The sequence below is a fragment of the Bufo gargarizans genome, chromosome 4 (genome assembly GCF_014858855.1).
Source record: "Bufo gargarizans isolate SCDJY-AF-19 chromosome 4, ASM1485885v1, whole genome shotgun sequence".
Taxonomy (NCBI): Eukaryota; Metazoa; Chordata; class Amphibia; order Anura; family Bufonidae; genus Bufo; species Bufo gargarizans.
The window spans coordinates 54,032,219-54,053,965 of record NC_058083.1 but is presented as its reverse complement, the minus strand read 5'-3'; the positions used below and the strand labels follow the sequence as shown (position 1 = coordinate 54,053,965).

Below are 21,747 nucleotides of genomic sequence, written 5' to 3'. Positions count from 1 at the left end.
GAATTTACTAGAAAAGGCTTTATAAATGTACACATATTATTTTTTATTTTTGCAGTAAAGTGCTATCTTTAGGGGATTTTCTATGTGAATGTAAATTTTTAATTTCTCGCTGTAATGTTCATAAGCAAGGAGATTAGAAATATTTTTATTTTGCAAACAATTTTATTGCTTAAAAAAGTTTTCTATTTTTTTTTTTTATTATTGTATTTTGGGACTATAAGACACACCTTGACCATAAAACAACACCTTAGGTTTAGCCAACAGAAAATTAGAAAATAAATATTTTAAAATGTTGCTGGTAGTTTAATAGAGTGAAGGAGTCTATGTCTCTAACTTGGATAGTCTGGGATAGAGGGGGTAATAGTTACAGTCAGCTCCTGTTAATCCTTAGGTGCCATCTTTTGACCATTCAAACAAATAGCAATAGCACATGTGATCACATGATGGGAATATCAACATCACAATAAACCACACGTCACAAAGTACAGTACAATGCAGGACCTACTGTGTAGTTATCATCTTACTAGTCTGACTTCTCCCACTGATGACATCATCAGAGGTCCTACAGCTTTAATAAGCCAGAGCTTTCATATATTTCCCTGCTGCCTGGAGACATTCATCATGGAGAGGGCTGTGTTTCTCATGTTTATCATGAGCTGAATGATCACTCGCTCTCTTCTGCATGTACCGATCAGTGTCGGACAGGGAGAGACAGTAGTTTGCAGAGCTCTCTCATTGATCAGGCACAGTGATCTGCTGGATTATTGAGGAAATAGTCAGGGAAGTCTGGCGCTGCTGGACCAAAGGATGCAGACACTCTCAAGCAAGATTTCTTCCTGCTAAAAAAATGAGTCTTATAGTCCAAAAATATACTGTAATTTACCTTTCCTTTTTATAAATATTTCTTGAAATAAATTGCAGCATTAGTAAAGATATAAGGATAAGCACTCTAGCAATTGGCATATATTTGGCATATATTTAATATAATTTAATAACGGTGTAATCGATTTACAATAAAACAATAATCAATAAGATAAAAATAAAAATATATAAAAATACAATAGTGCTGGTATCAGATGGTTCTAAGGCAATCCTGAATGGAAATGATCGTGACCTGATAGCCTATTGTCCGAAAAACCAAGGGAGGATCCCAAGAGGTGGAATCAGTACGAGTATAAGTCCACACTTTCTAATGATCTATTAGAGTGGATAAAGCATTGCTAGTCCCGTCACATCTGTTGGTGTTGACCAGTGAAACTATATATCACAACGGTATAGTATCTGTCAGCTTTGCAGCTGCTTACCTCTCCTTCATATACCTCCTTAGTCCTACAGAATGCTTCAGACTGGGTAGGAAGGGCTCATCGGGTGCAGCTTTTTTCGGTAATTAAATAACCGGGTTGCCGAACGCTCACCTCTGAACACTCTTGGTCTTACGGTGCAGAGGCAGCGTGTAAAGCCCTTGTTGGTGTGAAGGGCTGGCGTCTCACGTTGCTTTGCTTGGTATCCGCGTTGAATGTTTGCGGGATACTGCCGACGTCACTTCCTGCAATGACGTGTTCCTTCCTGTTATGTCCAATGATTCCGGACTATGGTTTTTCGTTCGTAGAGAATTTTGATTTCCAGCTTTTTAAAAAACCTGTTTGCATGGCCATGCAGTTAAGGAAATTCGGACAGGTGTATGGCGCAGAAACCCAGACGCGTTTCGGGAGTTGTCGCTCTCCCTTCCTCAGTGGTTATGCCATACCTGTCTTAATACACCTTATATACTCTCTCAAATTCTCTTCAAACTCTGGGTCGGACTTTGGATCGGACTTCTGGATATAGTACTTCCGTTTCTATGTGATATGATGTGTGGACTTCTAATTTTCACCGTTTATTTATCAGATCTGTTTCTTTTTTAAGAAATCCCTGATTCAGTATTCATGGATTTCTTTTAGTTAGTTTTTGTTGTTTTTTTGCGTCCTTTCAGTCTTTTATATTTTGATCGATTTCCCAATATTAGGTAGATACCACATCACTATAGACAGTCTGTTTAAAACCGTGAATGATTATATATGCCATTCTAATTTTGGGTTACATACTATTCATTAAATATATCAAACATAGAGATATATACGAATAATAAAATGAACATATGTAATATGATTAATAATAACATATATGTGATAATAAAAAATGATAATGATAAACATAATATTATTAAAAATGAGATAACAAATAAAACAACAAATGATGGATGCTGGCACAATATCCATAATTGAAAAAGCATCTCCAAACGTAATGGTGTTAACATTGAAGCTTGTAATGGCACCATTAATGAAGGACCTCCATTCCCAATTGGTCCATAACTGGTTGGTCCATAGTTTTCGGCTCAAGAAATTTTTATAAAAAATATAAAAAATATAAAAATATATGAAAAATATATATATATAGAAAAAATATATATAAAACATACCCTTACAAGAACCCAAAAAGTTCCAACTCTGAATTGAGTCCCGATGGTAACAAGCTACCGAATTCATATATTTTTCTCGACTCTCTCCTGGACATTTGTTTGATATAGTTGCCTCCTCTCCAGTGCTGGTCCACCTTTTCCAGTGCCGTAAAGACGAGACTGGCTGGGTCACTATTGTGGACCTCCCTATAATGTTTAGATAGGGAATGTTTGTCATAACCTTTCTTGATGTTGGCTATGTGTTCAGCCAGTCTCGTCTTTAATAACCGTTTGGTTCTGCCGATGTATTGTCTATTGCATGGGCACTGGATCAGGTAGACCACACCGGTAGAGTTGCATGTGAGGCAATCTTTAATATCCCAAACAAATGTATTTTGTGTAGACGGGACTGTAGTGGTCTTACGGGGTTTATTGTTAATTCTACACGCGATACATTTGCCGCATTTAAAAAATCCTTTTAAGTCCATCCAGGTTCCCATCATTGTTCTTTTTTTCTCTCTAGATTTCACAGAAGGAGCTATTGTGATACCCAGATTAGGTGCCCTGGTGAATATAACTTTTGGAGATGTAGGTAAGAGATGGCCTATTGTCCTATCATTTAATATATGGTGCCAGTGGGACTTCACTATTTTCTGTATTTTTCTATGATCATCATTAAAGGGGAGAATGATTCTATTACTAATCAGATCATTTGTCTGGGAAGTTTGCAATATTTTGCTCCTGGTTTCCATTTTATTCTCAAAAAAGGTCTGTCTGTCTAGTCCCCTAACTTTTTCCAATGCTTTTTGCACCACTTCATCTGGATAATCCTTCTCCCGAAATAATTGACACATTCCAGCTGCCTCCTCCTCAAAACGTGAATCTTCTGTACAGTTCCTCCTGACCCTACGAAATTGGCCGGTCGGGATGTTATCAAGCCATCTTGGGAGGTGGCAGCTGGAATATTGAATAAAGCCATTTCTGTTTGTCGGTTTAAAGAAAGTATGGCAGACAAATCGATTGAGTTGTTTCCTGATCACCAGATCAAGGAATTCAGTCTCCTCCTTGATCATAGCATTGAAGACCAGATTGAGTTGGTTCTCATTGATCTCCTTCAAAAAGAGGTCAAGACCATCCTTTCCACTTCTCCAAATAAACACCACATCATCGATGTAGCGACGCCATAGGGCCAGGTCCGTCCCCAGCCTGGGTGTGATGTAATGATGTTCCCATTCTGCCAAGAATAGATTGGCGTAGCTGGGGGCGAACCTGGTCCCCATGGCCGTCCCACACTTCTGCAGGTAATATACACCCTCAAAACAAAAATAATTGTGGTCGAGGATGTATCTTATACCATCGATGATGAACTGAGTATGGGTTTCCTCTAACTCTCCCTCTCTTTCTATTTGTTTTCGCACTGCGATCATTCCCTGTTGATGGTCAATGGAGGTATAGAGGGATTGTATATCTAGGGTCCCCATGATCCACTCTGGTTGGACGTCCAGATGTTCTAATGTCTGGATGATGTTAGTAGTGTCTCTAATATAGGATCTTGTTTTTTTCACTATAGGCTGTAATTGTGTGTCTATGTACCTGGACAAGTTTGAGGTGATGGACTCAATGCCCGAAACTATAGGTCGGCCAGGAGGGTTTTCGAGATCTTTGTGTATCTTGGGCAGACAGTAGAAGACCGGAAGTCTTCCCTGTGTGCCCAAGATAAACTCAAATTCCTGCTGCGATATCAATTTCTGCTCAAGACCCTGCATGCAGTAATCCTTTAATTCAATGTCAAATTCCTTGAAGGGGTCATTTTTTAGTCTCTTATACGTTTTCTCATCTCCAAGTTGTCTAAGACACTCACTGTTGTATTTCATAGTATCCAGTATAACTACAGCTCCCCCCTTATCCGCTGGGCGTATAGTGATTGATTCCTTCTTCTGGAGAGATTTCAGTGCTGCGACTTCTTGTTTTGTTAAGTTGTCTCGATAAGTGGGTCTGATTTTAAGTTTTCTTATTTCGTCCTCCACATTCTTTTGGAATACTGCCATTTCTCGGCTTATTTCATTCCTTGGGAACATGGTAGATCTCTTTTTGAGGCCTGAATCAGCCCTCCCAAGATCTTTTTGTGTGGGATTTATTTGGTCCTTATTTTGAATATCGTTTCTTATTATCGGGTTCTTCAAAAAATGTTTTTTAAGACAGATGTTTCTAATGTATTTTTGTATACCTATATAGGTTGAGAATTTGTCGATTTTCTGGGTAGGGGCAAATTTCAAACCCTTTTCTAATAACTTAGTTTGTGCTGTAGTGAGTGTGACCGAGCTCAAATTAATAATTGATGTTAAACTATCTATCTGTGTCTCGTGTATGATGACTCTTTTCCTCTTACTCCTTCTCGTCTTTCGGGTTCGTCTGTGTATCTGTGGTACTTGTGTCTTGAATTTTCCCCGTGATTTGTTGTGGATTGTGATTGATAATTCTTTCTCTGTGTATTGTGATATTGGTTGGTGTTTTTCTGTGTGTGTAGATGTCTCTGTCTCAGATTGTATTGGTGTTTGTACGACTCCTGATTGTGCGGAGGTGTTTGCTCTCTGTGTCTTATTCTTGTCCTGTGGTGAGCTGGAGTGTGGTCTAAAAAAGGCTGGTCAGAAAGTTGTTCATATCTGTTACTCACTATTCCAGCATAATTATTCTGTATACTATCCCTTGTGTCTACTTCTCTCGGGGGAATTACCCTCTGTGATAAAGTTGAATGATCCCCAAATTCTTCTATTTGTGGGTTCTTATATGTGTTCAAGTGTTTCTTTGTTTTTTTATTTATAATCTCGTTCTCTATTTTATCTAATCCCCTACATATTCTTTCTTGCCAGATATCAAACTCCTCATTTCTCGGTAATTTATCTATTTGTTCTTTTAGTTCTTCAATTTTTTTATTTAGATCCCCTAATATCTCTGTTCTCCTTTTAATAATTAGTTTGACAAGTGAGATAGAATGGTTGAGTAGGAGTGTATTCCACTCCTCCTCAAATGTCTCACATATCAAATCTTGGGCTGGGGTTTTATATAGCATAAATCCTTTGGGAACTCTTTGATGTTCTATATAAAATTGAAGTGATCTTATTTCCCAATGTTGTCTAAGTTGCTTATGTAGCAAACCTTCAAGATCTCTAAATAAATCCACCATATTCTTATCGCTTGTTATTGTGCCATAATCCACATCATTGAATTTAAAAGTATCCGCTTTAGTTTTTTTATTTTGAATATGATGCCAAATGTCCATAGTGCTAAATGGAGGATTAATAAATTGCAGCATTAAAAGAATATTAAAATTATAAATGAATAAACTTAATCAGCAAAGATGTAAATATTTTTAGATTAGAGATTAATACATAAATAATTTCTTGAATTTTATGTATCAATCCGCTAAATAAACCTAAAAAATAAATCTTAATAAATTGAATTATAAACTAATAACAAATATAATAAATGAATATTGGAATCTCTCCTGTTTTTAGGGTAAAAGTTTTAGTAAGTTCACATACATTAGGGGGGTGTTCTCTCAAAGACAGTATGTGATAAAATAGAAAATCTACCACTGAAAATCTAGAAGTGGTCTTTTTTTATAGAGGTGGTCTTTTGGAGCCGTTTGACTTTACATCTAATGCATCTTGAAGGCAACTGTGTTTGACTATAAATGATGAAAATATGAAAGTCTACTTTGGTTTCCATGTTTTTCCAGCACCAACAATTGGCCGATGAGGTGACCTGTTTCCCCTTTCTCTCCAGTTCCTTCCAGGACCCTCCATCACAGTTTTCTTACATATGAAGGATAAGTTCCAAACCAGACCATATTCCATTTGCCTCTTGAAGACACAATGAACCTAAGGATTCTATTTTGAATTAATAAAGATTAAACTTTTTATGATTTCTTTTGTGGGTCTGACGGCCCAGTACAACTCATAATCTAAAGATGGAAATCATAGAGGAGAAAGACAATGACCTTATAGATCAAGCAAAAATGCCATCAATTTCATTAAATAAATCTAGCAAATAAAAAATATGAAATAGATCAGTTTCAAAATTTATGATGTGCGTCCATATATAGACTATTTGAGTACAAGCTTAGTAACATATAGATTTTCTTACCATCTGTCTTCATGCTTCAATGGTTCAAAAATATTGGAAAAAGGTATGAGTGGAAATCATGTTTTGGGGCACATTACCCATTTAGGTTGATGTTAAAACATTTTTGACTTGGACTATCGTTAAATTATTTGATCTACTGTTAATCAGTAGTCATCTTAAAAAATGGAAATGAATAATCTGACAGAAAAATAAAAAATTTCAAAAATGGTGGCCTTGAGCCCTACATTGTTCTAATTTCTAAGATTTTTTTATTTATTTTTGCCATTAATTGATGCTCTGACTGACTAGAACTGATATGGAAATCATCAACAGCACTGAGATCAAGGAATTTATCCTCCTGGGACTATCAGAAAATCCAAAGATACAGGTCATTTTGTTCCAATTATTTTTGTTATTGTACATGTCAACTGTTCTTGGTAATTTGTTGCTTATTGTCGCAGTGAGAACAGACCATCGTCTGCACCACTCTATGTACTTCTTCCTCTCAAATCTCTCCTTCCTGGACATCTGCTACACCTCAATCATTGTACCCAAGATGTTGGTGAACATCGCCATATCTTCCAAAAACATCTCCTTTGCCGGCTGCCTTCTTCAGGTTTATTTCTACCTTTTTATGGGGGAAACGGAGTGTATCCTGTTGGCTTTCATGGCATTTGACCGATATGTTGCCATCTGTACCCCCTTACATTATAACTTGATTATGAACACAGTCTCTTGTCTTAGGATGATCTGCATCTCCTGGGTCATTGGTTGTATAATCTCCTCCATTGATATATATTTTATCTATCAGTTGAGGTTCTGTGGACCCGTCACCATTGACCACTTCTTCTGTGAAACTCCCTCATTGCTACAATTAGCCTGCAACGACATCTCATCAAATAACATCGTAGCAATAGTTGGTGGCTCCATATTACTTATCATTCCCGTATGTCTTATTCTTTTTTCTTACGTGCAAATTTTTTTAGTTCTTGTTAAAGTCGGCTCTCGAAGGTACAAGACCTTTTCTACATGTGTGTCGCATCTCATTGTAGTCACCATCTTCTATGGGACTGCTACATTCATGTATATGAAGCCAAGGTATTCAGCTACAGAGGTCGCGGACAAGATGGTGTCTGTTTTTTACACAGTTGTCACTCCCATGTTAAACCCTTTAATATACAGTCTTAGAAATAAGGACGTACGAAGAGCTCTGAGACAGATGAAGAAACACTGCTCCGTAATAACATTATAAGTGATGGTCCCTTACTGAATGTTACAGGTTCATTTATTTTAACTAGCGTTGACTCAAATTCACATTAATCCTGTAAAATATTACACCCAAATGCAAATGTAGGGGTCCTGTTCTTGCCTGGTTTGATACAGATGACCAGAATGTGTATTGTCATGTTATGTAATGTACTCAGTAAAACTATGTATGGATGGCACAGTTGGGGTTAACAATCCTGGCTCAGCCCTTGTAGGAGGTTAGGTGTTGGCTGGCCCCACCTCTAACCTTGGGAGAGTCTAGACTGGAGTTTGTGGAGAGAGGAGGCTCTGTCTTATTCTCAGGACCAAAACGCTACAGAAACTCATGATCTCTGCATGAGCAACAGAAGGACGGAGGAGAAAACCAAAGGAGAGAACTAGAGAACCTATTGTCTACATGGCTGAGCATTGGAGTCAGTCAGGTAACCTGCTACCAAAAGCTGTTAAGACTTTACTGCAGCGAGTGACACTCTTAAGGCACCCTTCACACCTGGATACGACTTGGCCAGTCATACCACTAAAACCTTGTATCTCACAGTGGACACTACGGCCACCGTTACATAAGTACTATTGCCATAGGTTTTGTTGAAGGAGATTTGAGCAAGATGGAGAGGAGAGAGGGCCATAACTCCAATCCTTACCTAATCACATATGCTGCTGTCTGGTAGAGAATTGTCGTGTGTACATTTGGAACTGGGACTGCTATAATTGGATGTACTACAACTCCAGTTTTGCACTTAAGAAAAGAGATGTTTATTCCTTCAAATCTGGCCAGGTTACTGACTCCTACACCATATGCCAGCCATTGCACTCTACATGCTCTGCCTTGCGCCAGTACAAACACTTAACATCACGGACACCCCAACTATAATCAGGCAGGAGCCCCAAAACCAGGGACCAGACCCTTAAAGAGACAATTGTGCTACCACAAAGACTCCTTGTGGGTGTCAACACTAACCCCAGTTTACTGTGAAGGCCAGGAAACGTGCCATCAGCTGCACACCAGCCCAGAAGGTGTTCATCAGCCATCTTGGATCTGTGCTTCCAGCACTGAAGCTCCACCCTCCTTCGGAGCAGGAGACAAGGGATTACGACCAGCAGAGGAGCAGGTGGTCCTCGTCTCTTATGGTTAAGGCACCTTCAGCCTAATCCTGCTTTCTTATTTTGTAAACAAAAAGGCTTCCAATAAGCCCGACTCTTGAGGAACAAGAGCAGGAGAAGACGACTAAGACGTTCAATGCTTTCAGCCGACATCTTGGCCATCATCATCTGATAACACCAATTTGTGCCTGGAGCAGAGAGAAAAGATGGAACCTGCTGCCAGAACCCGCTGTCCTGGAAGACCTGGCAGATGGACCATGGAAAGCTCCTATATGGAGTTCCAGACAGAATTGTCAGCCTGGTCAGACCCGGGGGTGGGAAACCAAAGAAGAGACTGAAACGTGACCTAAGGTACTTGAGACCAGTTGTTCAAGTAACTTTTAAGTATGTACCCATCGCCATGAACTCTAATGTTATCTGATCCACAATGTGCCCTGGTTTTGTGTTTCCATGGACTCTAGTGTTACAAGAGCCATACTCCCAGGATTTGTTTTCACAATTTGCCTTGCTGTCAGGATATGAACATATTTGAGATCATGTAGCTAGTTGGATAGCCATCCTATTCTATGGGCTGTCATTTGGGACTTAAATTTTCTTGACACTGTGGTAGTTAATTAATGTTAGTTAACTAATGTTAATGTCATGCATATGCTTTAACCCTTTTTCTATGCAGCTGAAGGACAATTGAAGAGAGCCATCTGCATCTCTGAGCATATGCATCCTACTGCTACAGATGGATCCACCAACCCGAGAATATCTTGGCTTTCAATAAGGGTGTGTGCAGTACCCCATACCAGGTGGTATCTGCAAATGGTTTGTTATGTAATATATTGATACTTATTGTCATGTTATGTAATGCACACAGTATAACTAAGTACGGATGGCACCACCAGGGTTAAAAATCCTGGCTCAACATTTGTAGAAGGTTAGATATGGGCTGGCCCCACCCCTAACCTTAGGAGAGTCTAGACTGGAGTTTGGAAGAGAAGGAAGCTGAGAATTATGCTCCCCTGGTCAGTCATATCAGAAAAACCCTGTACGCCGCAGTGGACACTACAGCCACCATTACATGAGTACTATTGACCAACATAGGTACTGTTTGAGGACATTTTAGAAAGATCATGAGAAAAGAGAGCTATAACTTCCATCCTTGCCTACATCCATACACTTCTATCTGCACTAAGAACAGTTGGAACTGTGTCTACTATAATTGGATGTCCTACAACTCACATTTTGCACTTAAGTAAAGAGAGGCGTTTACTCTGAATTTGGCCAGGTTACTGCCTCCTGCACCACACGCTGGCCATTGCACTCCATGAACCCTGCCTTGCACCAATACGAACAATTTTGTATAGTGCTGTACAACCTCTCTGTAACTGCGGCTACTATATCAGCCCCAGTTAGAGGAGAAATCAACCATAAGAAAAAAATAACTCATGTTAAATATTCCACAAAGATCTTGTAGGAACTTATGGGTGGCACAAAGTGTAAAGAAAAAAAAGTAAAAAAATGAAAGTGTAAGAAAAATAAGGACAAAATAAAAAATAATTTAAAAAAAGCAGCACTTGCCTCATCGCTGCTTCCAATGGGACTCGTAAATCAAGTCTATTCTCTATTTCCTCATAAAGTGATTGCCAGAATTGGTTCATCCGTCCTAGAACCAGAAGAGATGAGGAAAACCCGCAGCTAGACAACTACAACCTGGACAAGACGTCAGATCTCATCTTAGGCCGGGTTCGCATCATCGTTTTGTTTTCCTTTCTTCTGAACCGCCAGAACAGAATAATTTTTTTTTTAAACGGTTCCTTTATTTTAAGTATCTGTTGTGCGTATTTTGCATTTGCTTTTGTCAGTTCCGTCAGAGATCCGTTATTTTATACGAGAGAGAAAGTCCTGCATGCAGACAAAAACAGATGCAAAATTAGCACAATGGATGCTCAAAATAAAGGATCTGACGGATCAGAAGAACGGAAAACAAAACGGTGATGCAAACCCGGCCTACTTCATCAGTCCCCAGCCTATGAATCACTTTAAACTGTGCCACCATGTGACTAAAACACTTACCCTAAGTTCACACTTGCGCGTTTTACAGCGCGTTCGAACGCGCTGAAAAACTCCCGATGCATAAACAAGTTCTTGAGCTTCTTTGGGGCGTTTTGTCGCGCGTTCCCGTACATAGACTTTCGGGAACGCGCAACAATGGGTGTTCGCTTGTCTCTGTATGCACGATTGCAAACGCCCGTACAATCGCGCATACAGAGCGCTCCTTTCAGAACGCTCAGGTGTGAACCCAGGGTTAGACACTTTACCTAACCCCTTTAGGACACGGCCTTATTTCACCTTAAGGACCCAGCTATTTTTTGCAAATCTGACCAGTGTCACTTTAAGGGCTCTTTCACACCTGCGTTCTTGTCTTCCGGCATAGAGTTCAGTCGTCGGGGCTCTATGCCGGAAGAATCCTGATCAGTTTTATCCTAATGCATTCTGAATGGAGAGAAATCCGTTCAGGATGCATCAGGATGTCTCCAGTTCCGGAACGGAACGTTTTTTGGCCGGAGAAAATACTGCAGCATGCTGCGCTTTTTGCTCTGGCCAAAAATCCTGAAGACTTGCCGCAAGGCCGGATCCGGAATTAATGCCAATTGAAAGGCATTGATCCGGATCCGGCCTTAAGCTAAACGTCGTTTCGGCGCATTGCCGGATCCGACGTTTAGCTTTTTCTGAATGGTTACCATGGCTGCCGGGACGCTAAAGTCCTGGCAGCCATGGTAAAGTGTAGCGGGGAGCGGGGGAGCAGTATACTTACCGTCCGTGCGGCTCCCGGGGCGCTCCAGAGTGACGTCAGGGCGCCCCAAGCGCATGGATCACGTGATCACATGGCACGTCATCCATGCGCATGGGGCGCTCTGACGTCATTCTGGAGCGCCCCGGGAGCCGCACGGATGGTAAGTATACCGCTCCCCCGCTCCCCACTACTACTATGGCAACCAGGACTTTAATAGCGTCCTGGCTGCCATAGTAACACTGAACGCATTCTGAAGACGGATCCGTCTTCAAATGCTTCCAGCACACTTGCGTTTTTCCGGATCCGGCGTGTAATTCCGGCAAGTGGAGTACACGCCGGATCCGGACAACGCAAGTGTGAAAGGGCCCTAAGTGGTGATATCTTTAAAACGCTTTGACTTATCCAGGCCATTCTGAGATTGTACTTCATGACGCTGGTAAAATGAAGTAAAAAAAAATAATAATGTATTTATAAAAAAAATACCAAATTTACCAAACAATTTAAATTGTAGATTTCCAAGTTTCAATTTCTCTACTTCTATAATACATAGTAATACCTCCAAAAATAGTTATTACTTTACATTCCCCATATGTCTACTTGATGTTTGGATCATTTTGGAAATTATATTTTATTTTTTGGGGATGTTTTTGGGTAGGGTATAATTTTTGCGGGATGAGATGACGGTTTGATTGGCACTATTTTGGGGTGCGTGTGACTTTTTGATCGCTTGCTATTACACTTTTTGTGATGTAAGGTGACAAAAAATGGCTTTTTTTACACCGTTTTTATTTATATTTTTTTACAGTATTCACCTGACAGGTTAGATCATGTGATATTTTTATAGAGCAGGTTATTACGGACGCTGCAATACCTAATATGTATACTTTTTTTAATTCATGTAAGTTTTACACAATGATTTCATTTTTGAAGCAAAAAAAATCATGTTTTAGTGTTTCCATAGTCTGAGAGACATAATTTTTTCAGTTTTTGGGTAGGGTCTCATTTTTTGCTAGATGAGATGACGGTTTGATTGGCACTATTTTAAGGTGCATATGACTTTTTGATCGATTGCTATTACACTTTTTGTGATGTAAGGTGACAAAAAATGGTTTATTTAGCATTTTTTATTTTTTACGGTGTTCATCTGAGGGGTTAGGTCATGTGATATTTTTATAGAGCCGGTCGATACGGATGCGGCGATACCTAATATGTATACTTTTTATTTATTTACGTACGTTTTACACAATAACAGTTTTTTTAAAACAAAAAAAATTATGTTTTAGTGTCTCCATATTCTGAGCCATAGTTTTTTCATTTTTTGGGCAATTATCTCAGGTTGGAGCTCATTTTTTGCGGGATGAGGTGACGGTTAGATTGGTACTATTTTGGTGGGCAAACGCCTTTTTGATCGCTTGCTGTTGTACTTTTTGTAATGTAAGGTGACAAAAAAAGGTTTATTTAGCACAGTTTTTATGTTCATCTGAGGGGTTAGGTCATGTGATATGTTTATAGAGCCGGTCAATACGGACGCGGCGATACCTAATATGTATACTTTTTTTGCCCCCTATTTTTTACCTTTTTTTTATTTTATTTTTTTACTTTATTTGGGGAAAATGACTTTTTTGTTTATTTTTACTTGAAACTTTTAATTTTTTGGGGGGAAAACTTTAATTTTTCAACTTTTTTTCACTTTATTTTTTGTCCCACTTTGGAAATTAAACTTTTGGGGGTCTAATCCCTTTACTATGCATTCCAATACTACTGTATTGGAATGCATTGGCTATATGAGTAATACAGTGAGTATTACTCATACAGTTTCCAGCCTGTGAGATCCAGGGGGCTGGATCTCACAGGCTCGTCACCGGAAGGCAGCGCGATGTCTTCCTTAGGCATCGCACTGCCTTCCATGCCATCGGGTCCCCTCTACGGCCGCATGGGGATGTGATGGCATCTCCGATCACGCCCGCAACCACAGGTAAAAGCCGCAAACCGAAGGACTGAATTGACCCGCGGTTTGCAGTGATCGCTGACACGGGGGGGTCATGGGACCCCCCCGCGCATTTAACCAAGGTGCCAGCTCAATGATTTGAGCAGGCACCGGGTTCCGATCACTGCCCGCTGGGTGGCGGTGATCGGAACTATACATGACGTACCGGTACCCAATGTTAATAATATGCCAAATCAGATCTCAAATCAGACCCCAAATGTTAATAAGACCCCATTCCGACCTCAGCTCAGACCACTAATGTAAAAAAAAACAATCAGACCTCAGATCAGAGCCCCAATGTTAATAAGACCCCATTCAGACCTCAGCTAAGACCAGTAATGTAAAAGACCCCCATTCAGACCTCAGATCAGACCCCAATGTTAATAAGACCCCCAAACGGACCTCAAATCAGACCCCCAATGTTAATGAGACCCCAATCAGACCTCAGCTCAGACCAGAAATGTGTAAGACCTCCATTCAGATCTCAGATCAGAGCCCCAATGTTAATAAGAACCCATTTAGACCTCAAATTAGACCCCCAATGTTAATAAGAACCCCAATCAGACCTCAGATCAGACCCCCAATGTTTATAATACCCCAATCAAACCTCAGCTCAGACCCTCAATGTTATTAAGACGTCCAATCAGACCTCAGATCAGAGCCCCAATGTTAATAAGACTTCAGCTCAGACCAGTAATGTGAAATACCTCCATTCAGACCTCCAATGTTAATAAGAACCCATTCAGACCTCAAATTAGACCTCCAATGTTAATAGGACCCCATTCAGACCTCAGATCAGAGCCCCAATGTTAATAAGACATCCAATCAGACCTCAGATCAGACCCCCAATGTTAGTAAGAACCCATTTAGACCTCAAATTAGACCCCCAATGTTAATAAGACCCCCCAATCAGACCTCAGATCAGACCCCCAATGTTTATAAGACCCCAATCAGACTTCAGCTCAGATCCTCAATGTTAATAAGATGCCCAATCAGACCTCAGATCAGAGCCCCAGTGTTAATAAGACCCCATTCAGACCTCAGCTAAGACCAGTAATGTGAAAGACCCCATTCAGACCTCAGATCAGACCCCAATGTAAATGACCCCCAATCAGACCTCAGCTCAGACTCCCTAATGTGAAAAAACCCTATTCAGACCTCAGATCAGACCCCTATTTGAATGACCACCAATCAGACCTCAGATCAGAGCCCCAATGTGAATAAGACCCCATTCAGACCTCAGCTAAGACCAGTAATGTGAAAGACCCCAGTAATGTGTAAATAACCCCCAATCAGACCTCAGATCAGACCCCCAATGTGAATTACCCCTAATAAGATCTCAGATCAAACCCCCAATGTGAATAATCCCCATTCAGACCCCCATGCTTAGAGCAGACAAAATAAAATCAACTTACCTCCTGCTCTGGACGCCGCCACCTCTACTGACATCCAGCACTCTTCCTGTTCTTCCTGCCGCACAATCACAGCACAGCGAGAGGAAGACCAGGAAGCGGTGAGTACAGAGCCCAGGGAGTGCTGCATTCACCACTTCCCAATCCTGCTGTACTAATGAGCGTTTCCATAATAGAATAGCTCATTAGTAATTGCCCCATAAGACGCACTGACCAGGGCTGTGGAGTCGGAGTCGGAGTCGAGGAGTCGGAGTCGGAGTCAATTTTGGGTACCTGGAGTCGGAGTCGGAGTCGGCAAAAAATGAACCGACTCCGACTCCGACTCCTACTAAATTTAAATTGGAATAAAAAAATAAAAAAGCAAGTTTAAATGTCCGAATTCATAAACAGTTATAATTAATGACTTCTCTACTGTAAGAATAAAGGTCAATGCATGCAGTGCCTCACGTAACCGCAAAACAAACGCGTTCAGTGATGTGAAGAAGCATGCTTTTCATATGTTTCACTATATGGCACGCAATGCACAATTAGGAGTGGCAATACATATACTTTCCATTGTGTTGTGTTCTGATGTTACAGGGAACACAATGCCCATGGTTTACCTGCCTCTCACTGATAAGGGATTAAGTAAATATGTGTTTTGCAGGACTAGAGACACTTGTATAAGTGAAGGGAATGGAGGGTCAATAGTTCAAGACTGAAGCTGTAAACCATGGATGTCAAACTCATGGCCCTCCAGATGTTGCAAAACTACAACTCCTATCATTCCCTGATAGCTGTAGTATGCCCAGGCATGATGGGAGTTGTAGTTTTGCAACAGCTGGAGGGCCACGAGTTTGACATCCCTGCTGTAAACCATTGGAAAAACTGCTGTCATTCAGCTAAGGCTATAAAACGTGTAAACTCAGAATGTTATCTTAAACTTTAAACATGACTATGGGATTCTTCTAGGGAAATCATGTTTTAAAATAAATGTCCCTTCTTGGATCCTCCCACTGCCCTGTCTTCAGCAGAAGATCAGCACACAAAGGAGAAGGCAGCAGCTTCTGCCCAACTACCTCTCTGTGCTAGAAGAGCTTAGAAGAACTTCTTTCTTTCCTTCAAGGAATGTATAAAATACATTTGCATATTAAATACAGAGGAGTCGGAGTCGGGGAGTCGGAGTCGGAGTCGGAAGTACAAAAAACTGAGGAGTCGGAGTCGGAGCATTTATCTACCGACTCCACAGCCCTGGCACTGACATTTTCCCCCACTTTGGGGGGAAAGAGGGCATATTTTAGGTTGAAAACTAAAGTGTGTGTATATATGTACAGTGGGGGAAATAATTATTTGACCCCTCACTGATTTTGTAAGTTTGTCCAATGACAAAGAAATGAAAAGTCTCAGAACAGTATCATTTCAATGGTAGGTTTATTGTAACAGTGGCAGATAGCACATCAAAAGGAAAATCGAAAAAATAACTTTAAATAAAAGATAGCAACTGATTTGCATTTCATTGAGTGAAATAAGTATTTGAACCCTCTAACAAAAAAAGACTTAATACTTGGTGGAAAAACCCTTGTTTGCAAGCACAGAGGTCAAACGTTTCTTGTAATTGATGACCAAGTTTGCGCACATTTTAGGAGGAATGTTGGTCCACTCCTCTTTGCAGATCATCTCTAAATCCCTAAGGTTTCGAGGCTGTCTCTGTGCAACTCTGAGCTTGAGCTCCCTCCATAGGTTTTCGATTGGATTAAGGTCCGGAGACTGACTAGGCCACTCCATGACCTTAATGTGCTTCTTCTTGAGCCACTCCTTTGTTGCCTTTGCTGTATGTTTTGGGTCATTGTCATGCTGGAACACCCATCCACGACCCATTTTCAGTTTCCTGGCAGAGGGAAGGAGGTTGTCGCTCAGGATTTCACGATACATGGCTCCGTCCATTTTCCCGTTTATGCGAATAAGTTGTCCTGTGCCCTTAGCAGAAAAACACCCCCAAAGCAAAATGTTTCCACCCCCATGCTTGACGGTGGGGACGGTGTTTTGGGGGTCATAGGCAGCATTTTTCTTCCTCCAAACACAGCGAGTTGAGTTAATGCCAAAGAGCTCTATTTTGGTCTCATCAGACCACAGCACCTTCTCCCAGTCACTCTCTGAATCATTCAGGTGTTCATTGGCAAACTTCAGACGGGCCTGCACATGTGCCTTCCTGAGCAGGGGGACCTTGCGAGCCCTGCAGGATTTTAATCCATTGCGGTGTAATGTGTTTCCAATGGTTTTCTTGGTGACTGTGGTCCCTGCTAATTTGAGGTCATTAACTAACTCCTCCCGTGTAGTTCTAGGATGCTTTTTCACCTTTCTCAGAACCATTGACACCCCACGAGGTGAGATCTTGCGTGGAGCCCCAGAGCGAGGTCGATTGATGGTCATATTGTGCTCCTTCCATTTTCGAACAATCGCACCAACAGTTGTCACCTTCTCTCCCAGCTTCTTGCTAATGGTTTTGTAGCCCATTCCAGCCTTGTGCAGGTCTACAATTTTGTCTCTGACATCCTTGGACAGCTCTTTGGTCTTTCCCATGTTGCAGAGTTTGGAGTCTGCTTGATTGATTGATTCTGTGGACAGGTGTCTTTTATACAGGTGACTAGTTAAGACAGGTGTCCTTAATGAGGGTGACTAATTGAGTAGAAGTGTCTAACCACTCTGTGGGAGCCAGAACTCTTAATGGTTGGTAGGGGTTCAAATACTTATTTCACTCAATGAAATGCAAATCAGTTGCTATCTTTTATTTAAAGTTATTTTTTCGATTTTCCTTTTGATGTGCTATCTGCCACTGTTACAATAAACCTACCATTGAAATGATACTGTTCTGAGACTTTTCATTTCTTTGTCATTGGACAAACTTACAAAATCAGTGAGGGGTCAAATAATTATTTCCCCCACTGTATATACAACACTTCTCTATTTTTTGTTCTATTAAAAGCAGAGTGTAGTTGAGGATTTATAAAATAACCACTGAATCCCAAGTACCGAAATATCATCATAAGGAAAGGTTTTACCTTCTTTACAATAATGCAATAAAAACTAACCCACATGATTCCCAAAAAGACCACTCAGATAATTTAACCCCTTCAAGATGAAACCTATTTTCATTTTAGCATTTTCATTTTTTCCTCCCCGCGTTCCATGAGCCGTAACTTTTTTAGTTTTCAGTTCACACAGCCTTTGCGGGATAAGCTATATTTTATAATGGCCCCATTTAATTTTCCATGTCTTGAATTGAAAAATGGGGAAACAATTCTTTGTGGGGTGAAATTTAAAACAATCAGTATGTGCTAAAAATGACAGGATGTCCTTATTCTGAGGGCCAGTATGATTATGATGATACCAGATTTGCATAGTTTTTATCTTGTTTTACTACTTAAAAAAAAAAAAACTTGGAAAAAAGAATCTAAATTTTCCTTGCATCATCTTAACTTTTTTAAATTCCCATCCACGGAGTAGCATGAGGGCTTGTTTTTGGCTGAACCAACTGTAGTTTTTATTGGTACCATACGAATTTTTGACCACTGTTATTAAATTTTTTAGGGGGACAAGTTGACTTAAAAATGGCAAATTGTGTGCTTTAATTTTTTTTTTTACATTATAGTGTACACTGCACAGGACAAATATTTTTATACTTTAATAGTTCTGACATTTTTAGATGCGGCAATACCGTTTATTTATGATTTGAGGTTTTAATATTTTTATAGTTTTTCAGGGTAACCAATCGGAGACCTGTGATTTCACTGCTGGGGCTCTGATCGGAATACAGAGGAAACCGCATCCCGCTGCCTGAATTCACAGATGCCGCAGTCACTTTTGAACGAGGCATATGAAGGGTCAAATGACCGGGATCGGCATCATCGCCTTTCCCCCTCAGACAAGATAATCATTTTAATTAGAGATGAACGAAGTTATAAAAAACTTTGATTCGACTGCTTCGCCCAAGTTCACAAAGAAATAATTTGCCACGAATCGCAATTCCATTGAACCCCTCAGATGTCATGTTCAACACGGATCGTGGCAATGGAAAAAAAATAATATATACATACATCATCCATTTCCTTGCGGAGAGGCCACCGCGTCCATCTTAATTGAAGATGTGCCAAATCACCGATGACATTACCACACCCGGCCAGCGTGATGATGCGGTGACGCCATCATGTCCGCGTACAGGAGATTTGACGTGTTTTCTTCAATTAAGATGGCCGTGATGGCACCTCTGCGAGCAAATTGAAGAGGCGAGTATGTTTTTGGTTTTTTATACTGCCATTTCTTGAAAAAAGTATTTGTTACCACAAAGCACCAGGAGATTCTGCTTTGTAGTGAATCGAATTTTTCCTGAAATTTAGATCAAATTTAAGTACAGCCACCTTTCCTTTGAAGCAAATGTAAAAAGTGTTTATTTGGCATTGGCAAAAATAGGGGGTAAGGGGGATCTCTGTTCTTCTTATAGGTAGGAGTCCCATAGTCCCCTACCTATCAGTCGCTTATGACATTTCATGTACATGCGCTCCAACCTTAACTGCAAAGGCTTGAATTCAAGAAAATGGGCAACCTTAGGGTTACATCCCCATGGCTTTTGCACTACTTTTTTGCAGTGCGGACCATCGGATGCGGATCGCAAACTCCATTCAAGTGCCCGTGGTTGGTGCCCATGCATTGTGGACAGCAGTACGGACACAGGTCAACAATGGCCGTTTGCATGAGGCCTAAGTGCCTGGAAGCTACATGACCTTTGGTGGTTGTGCATAGCCTGATCCCTCTGTTTTGGATTTGGAGTGGTAAGGTAACCTGATGTATAGTTAGCGCCCAGATGGCCAAGGTGATTTACCTTGTTTGTCATGTACATATGGATGCTTAAAAGTTAATATTGAACTTGGATATCCTGTGTTGTTTGGACAAAAATTTAAGTTGTTTGGACTTTTAACCCCCGAAATCTGTAAGTCTGTCATGGCCTACCCCACCACAAGCACCAGTTCACATCCACAAGTAACTGAGGCCAGGACGCCTGGAACAGTGGCAACATGGACCTCCATAGAAAAAATGGCTCCAATTCAAACCCACAAGAAGCCAATGCCAGAGCACATGGCACTACTGAAATGCCATTGTAACAGTAGACCACTGGTAGAGGTCATCTATGGAACATGACATATTTCCACATAAGGTCTATTCCAGTTTTACATTGTACTTAAAATTTATCATTGACTATAAACAAAATCCTCTTAGGCTCAACCAGATGTAATGGCCCGGAATTGTGGGACTACCATTAATTAAGTCTCAGAAGAGTAGTTATCATTGACTATAAACAAAATTCTCTTGGGCTCAACAAGTCCTAATGGCCCAGAATTGTGGGACCACCGGTAATTAAATCTCAGAAGTGAAGTAGAAGCTCCGCTCCACCAGTGATGAGACTATTGGGAATTATCCCATATTCTGTCGAGTACTATATACTGGAGTTAAAACGGATACAATTCTTATGTACTAAGACACACGAAGAACCCAATATTCCAAGAACCCCTGGCAAAATGGTGGAAACATCTTGAAGAAGATGAAGATGTCATCTTCAAGAAGGCTGAATATAGTTCACTGTTACTTCTAGGAAGATGTATTATCTTATTTCTGGTAAAGGAAAATTCCATGTATTCTATAGATACAGTAAGTAGATTTACTGAGTTTTTGTACATTTAATGTCAAAAATTATTTAAAAAATGTCACACGAGAAAAAAACAAAAACTAATAGAATGGGATGGAATAATCTGTACTTAAAGAGGAATCCAGGGCGAATAATCTTCTGTCTGTCATAAATACCTGGGAGAAGGTGACTGTGACCTTTGAAGACTATGACCTTCAACCACCAGTGATTTGGGGTACTCATGCTGATCAGTCAAAAACAACAATAGAAAACTTCCCAATACAAATCATTTAAATACACAATATGAGACCCACTCAAGTCCATGTGACGGGTTTCTTTTTGGTATGTATTTTCTGGTAATTTTTTGTTTCACCTCTAAAGTAAAACTGTATGCTGTTTTTGAGCATGGTTTGCTATGGTTTATATGGTCACCACTGGGGAAGATTTTTGTCTAATTTTTTTACAGCAATTTTCATTTATTTTTCATTTCATTCCGTTTTCAGTAGTGACAAAACAGTAAAATTTTTCTAACAAATTTCTAAAATTGCTGCAAAATTCATGAAAATATCATGTCATTGAATGTTTAGTCACCACCATTTTTACATTATCAGCATGATAATCTATTACAGGAACAGCAATAATCAGCATGTTAACTCTTTGGGGGAGGATTATCATGAAGGGAAGTTTCTAAGAGTTTCCGTTGCCATAATTTGCCATAAAGTTATCAAATGTTGCATATTCTTTGATATCTTTGGTGCATCTTTAAGTCTCACTCTTTAGATGTCACACCACTTTTTACGTCACCCCTTATGTAACATAAGGGGTGACGTAAAATCTGGACAATTTCAGCAACTTTTTTAAAAGTCCCAGTTCAGAAATCTGGCTACCTCCGCCAATCTGCCACTTTTCACAACTGGAGTGAGTGGTGTAAAAATGAAAAAGTTAGCAAATTGTTGCACAAATAGGTCCCAAAAGTCA

At 40.2% G+C, this 21,747-nt stretch overlaps 1 protein-coding gene across 1 annotated transcript; it reads left to right on the top strand.

Annotated features, from left to right (window-relative positions):
* The first annotated feature begins 6,878 nt into the window (after window positions 1–6,878).
* LOC122935184 (olfactory receptor 2D3-like) lies at window positions 6,879–7,814 on the top strand. Its single transcript, XM_044290949.1, has one exon. The coding sequence runs from the start codon at window positions 6,879–6,881 to the stop codon at window positions 7,812–7,814; it is 936 nt and encodes a 311-aa protein (XP_044146884.1).
* Window positions 7,815–21,747: the final 13,933 nt, after the last annotated feature.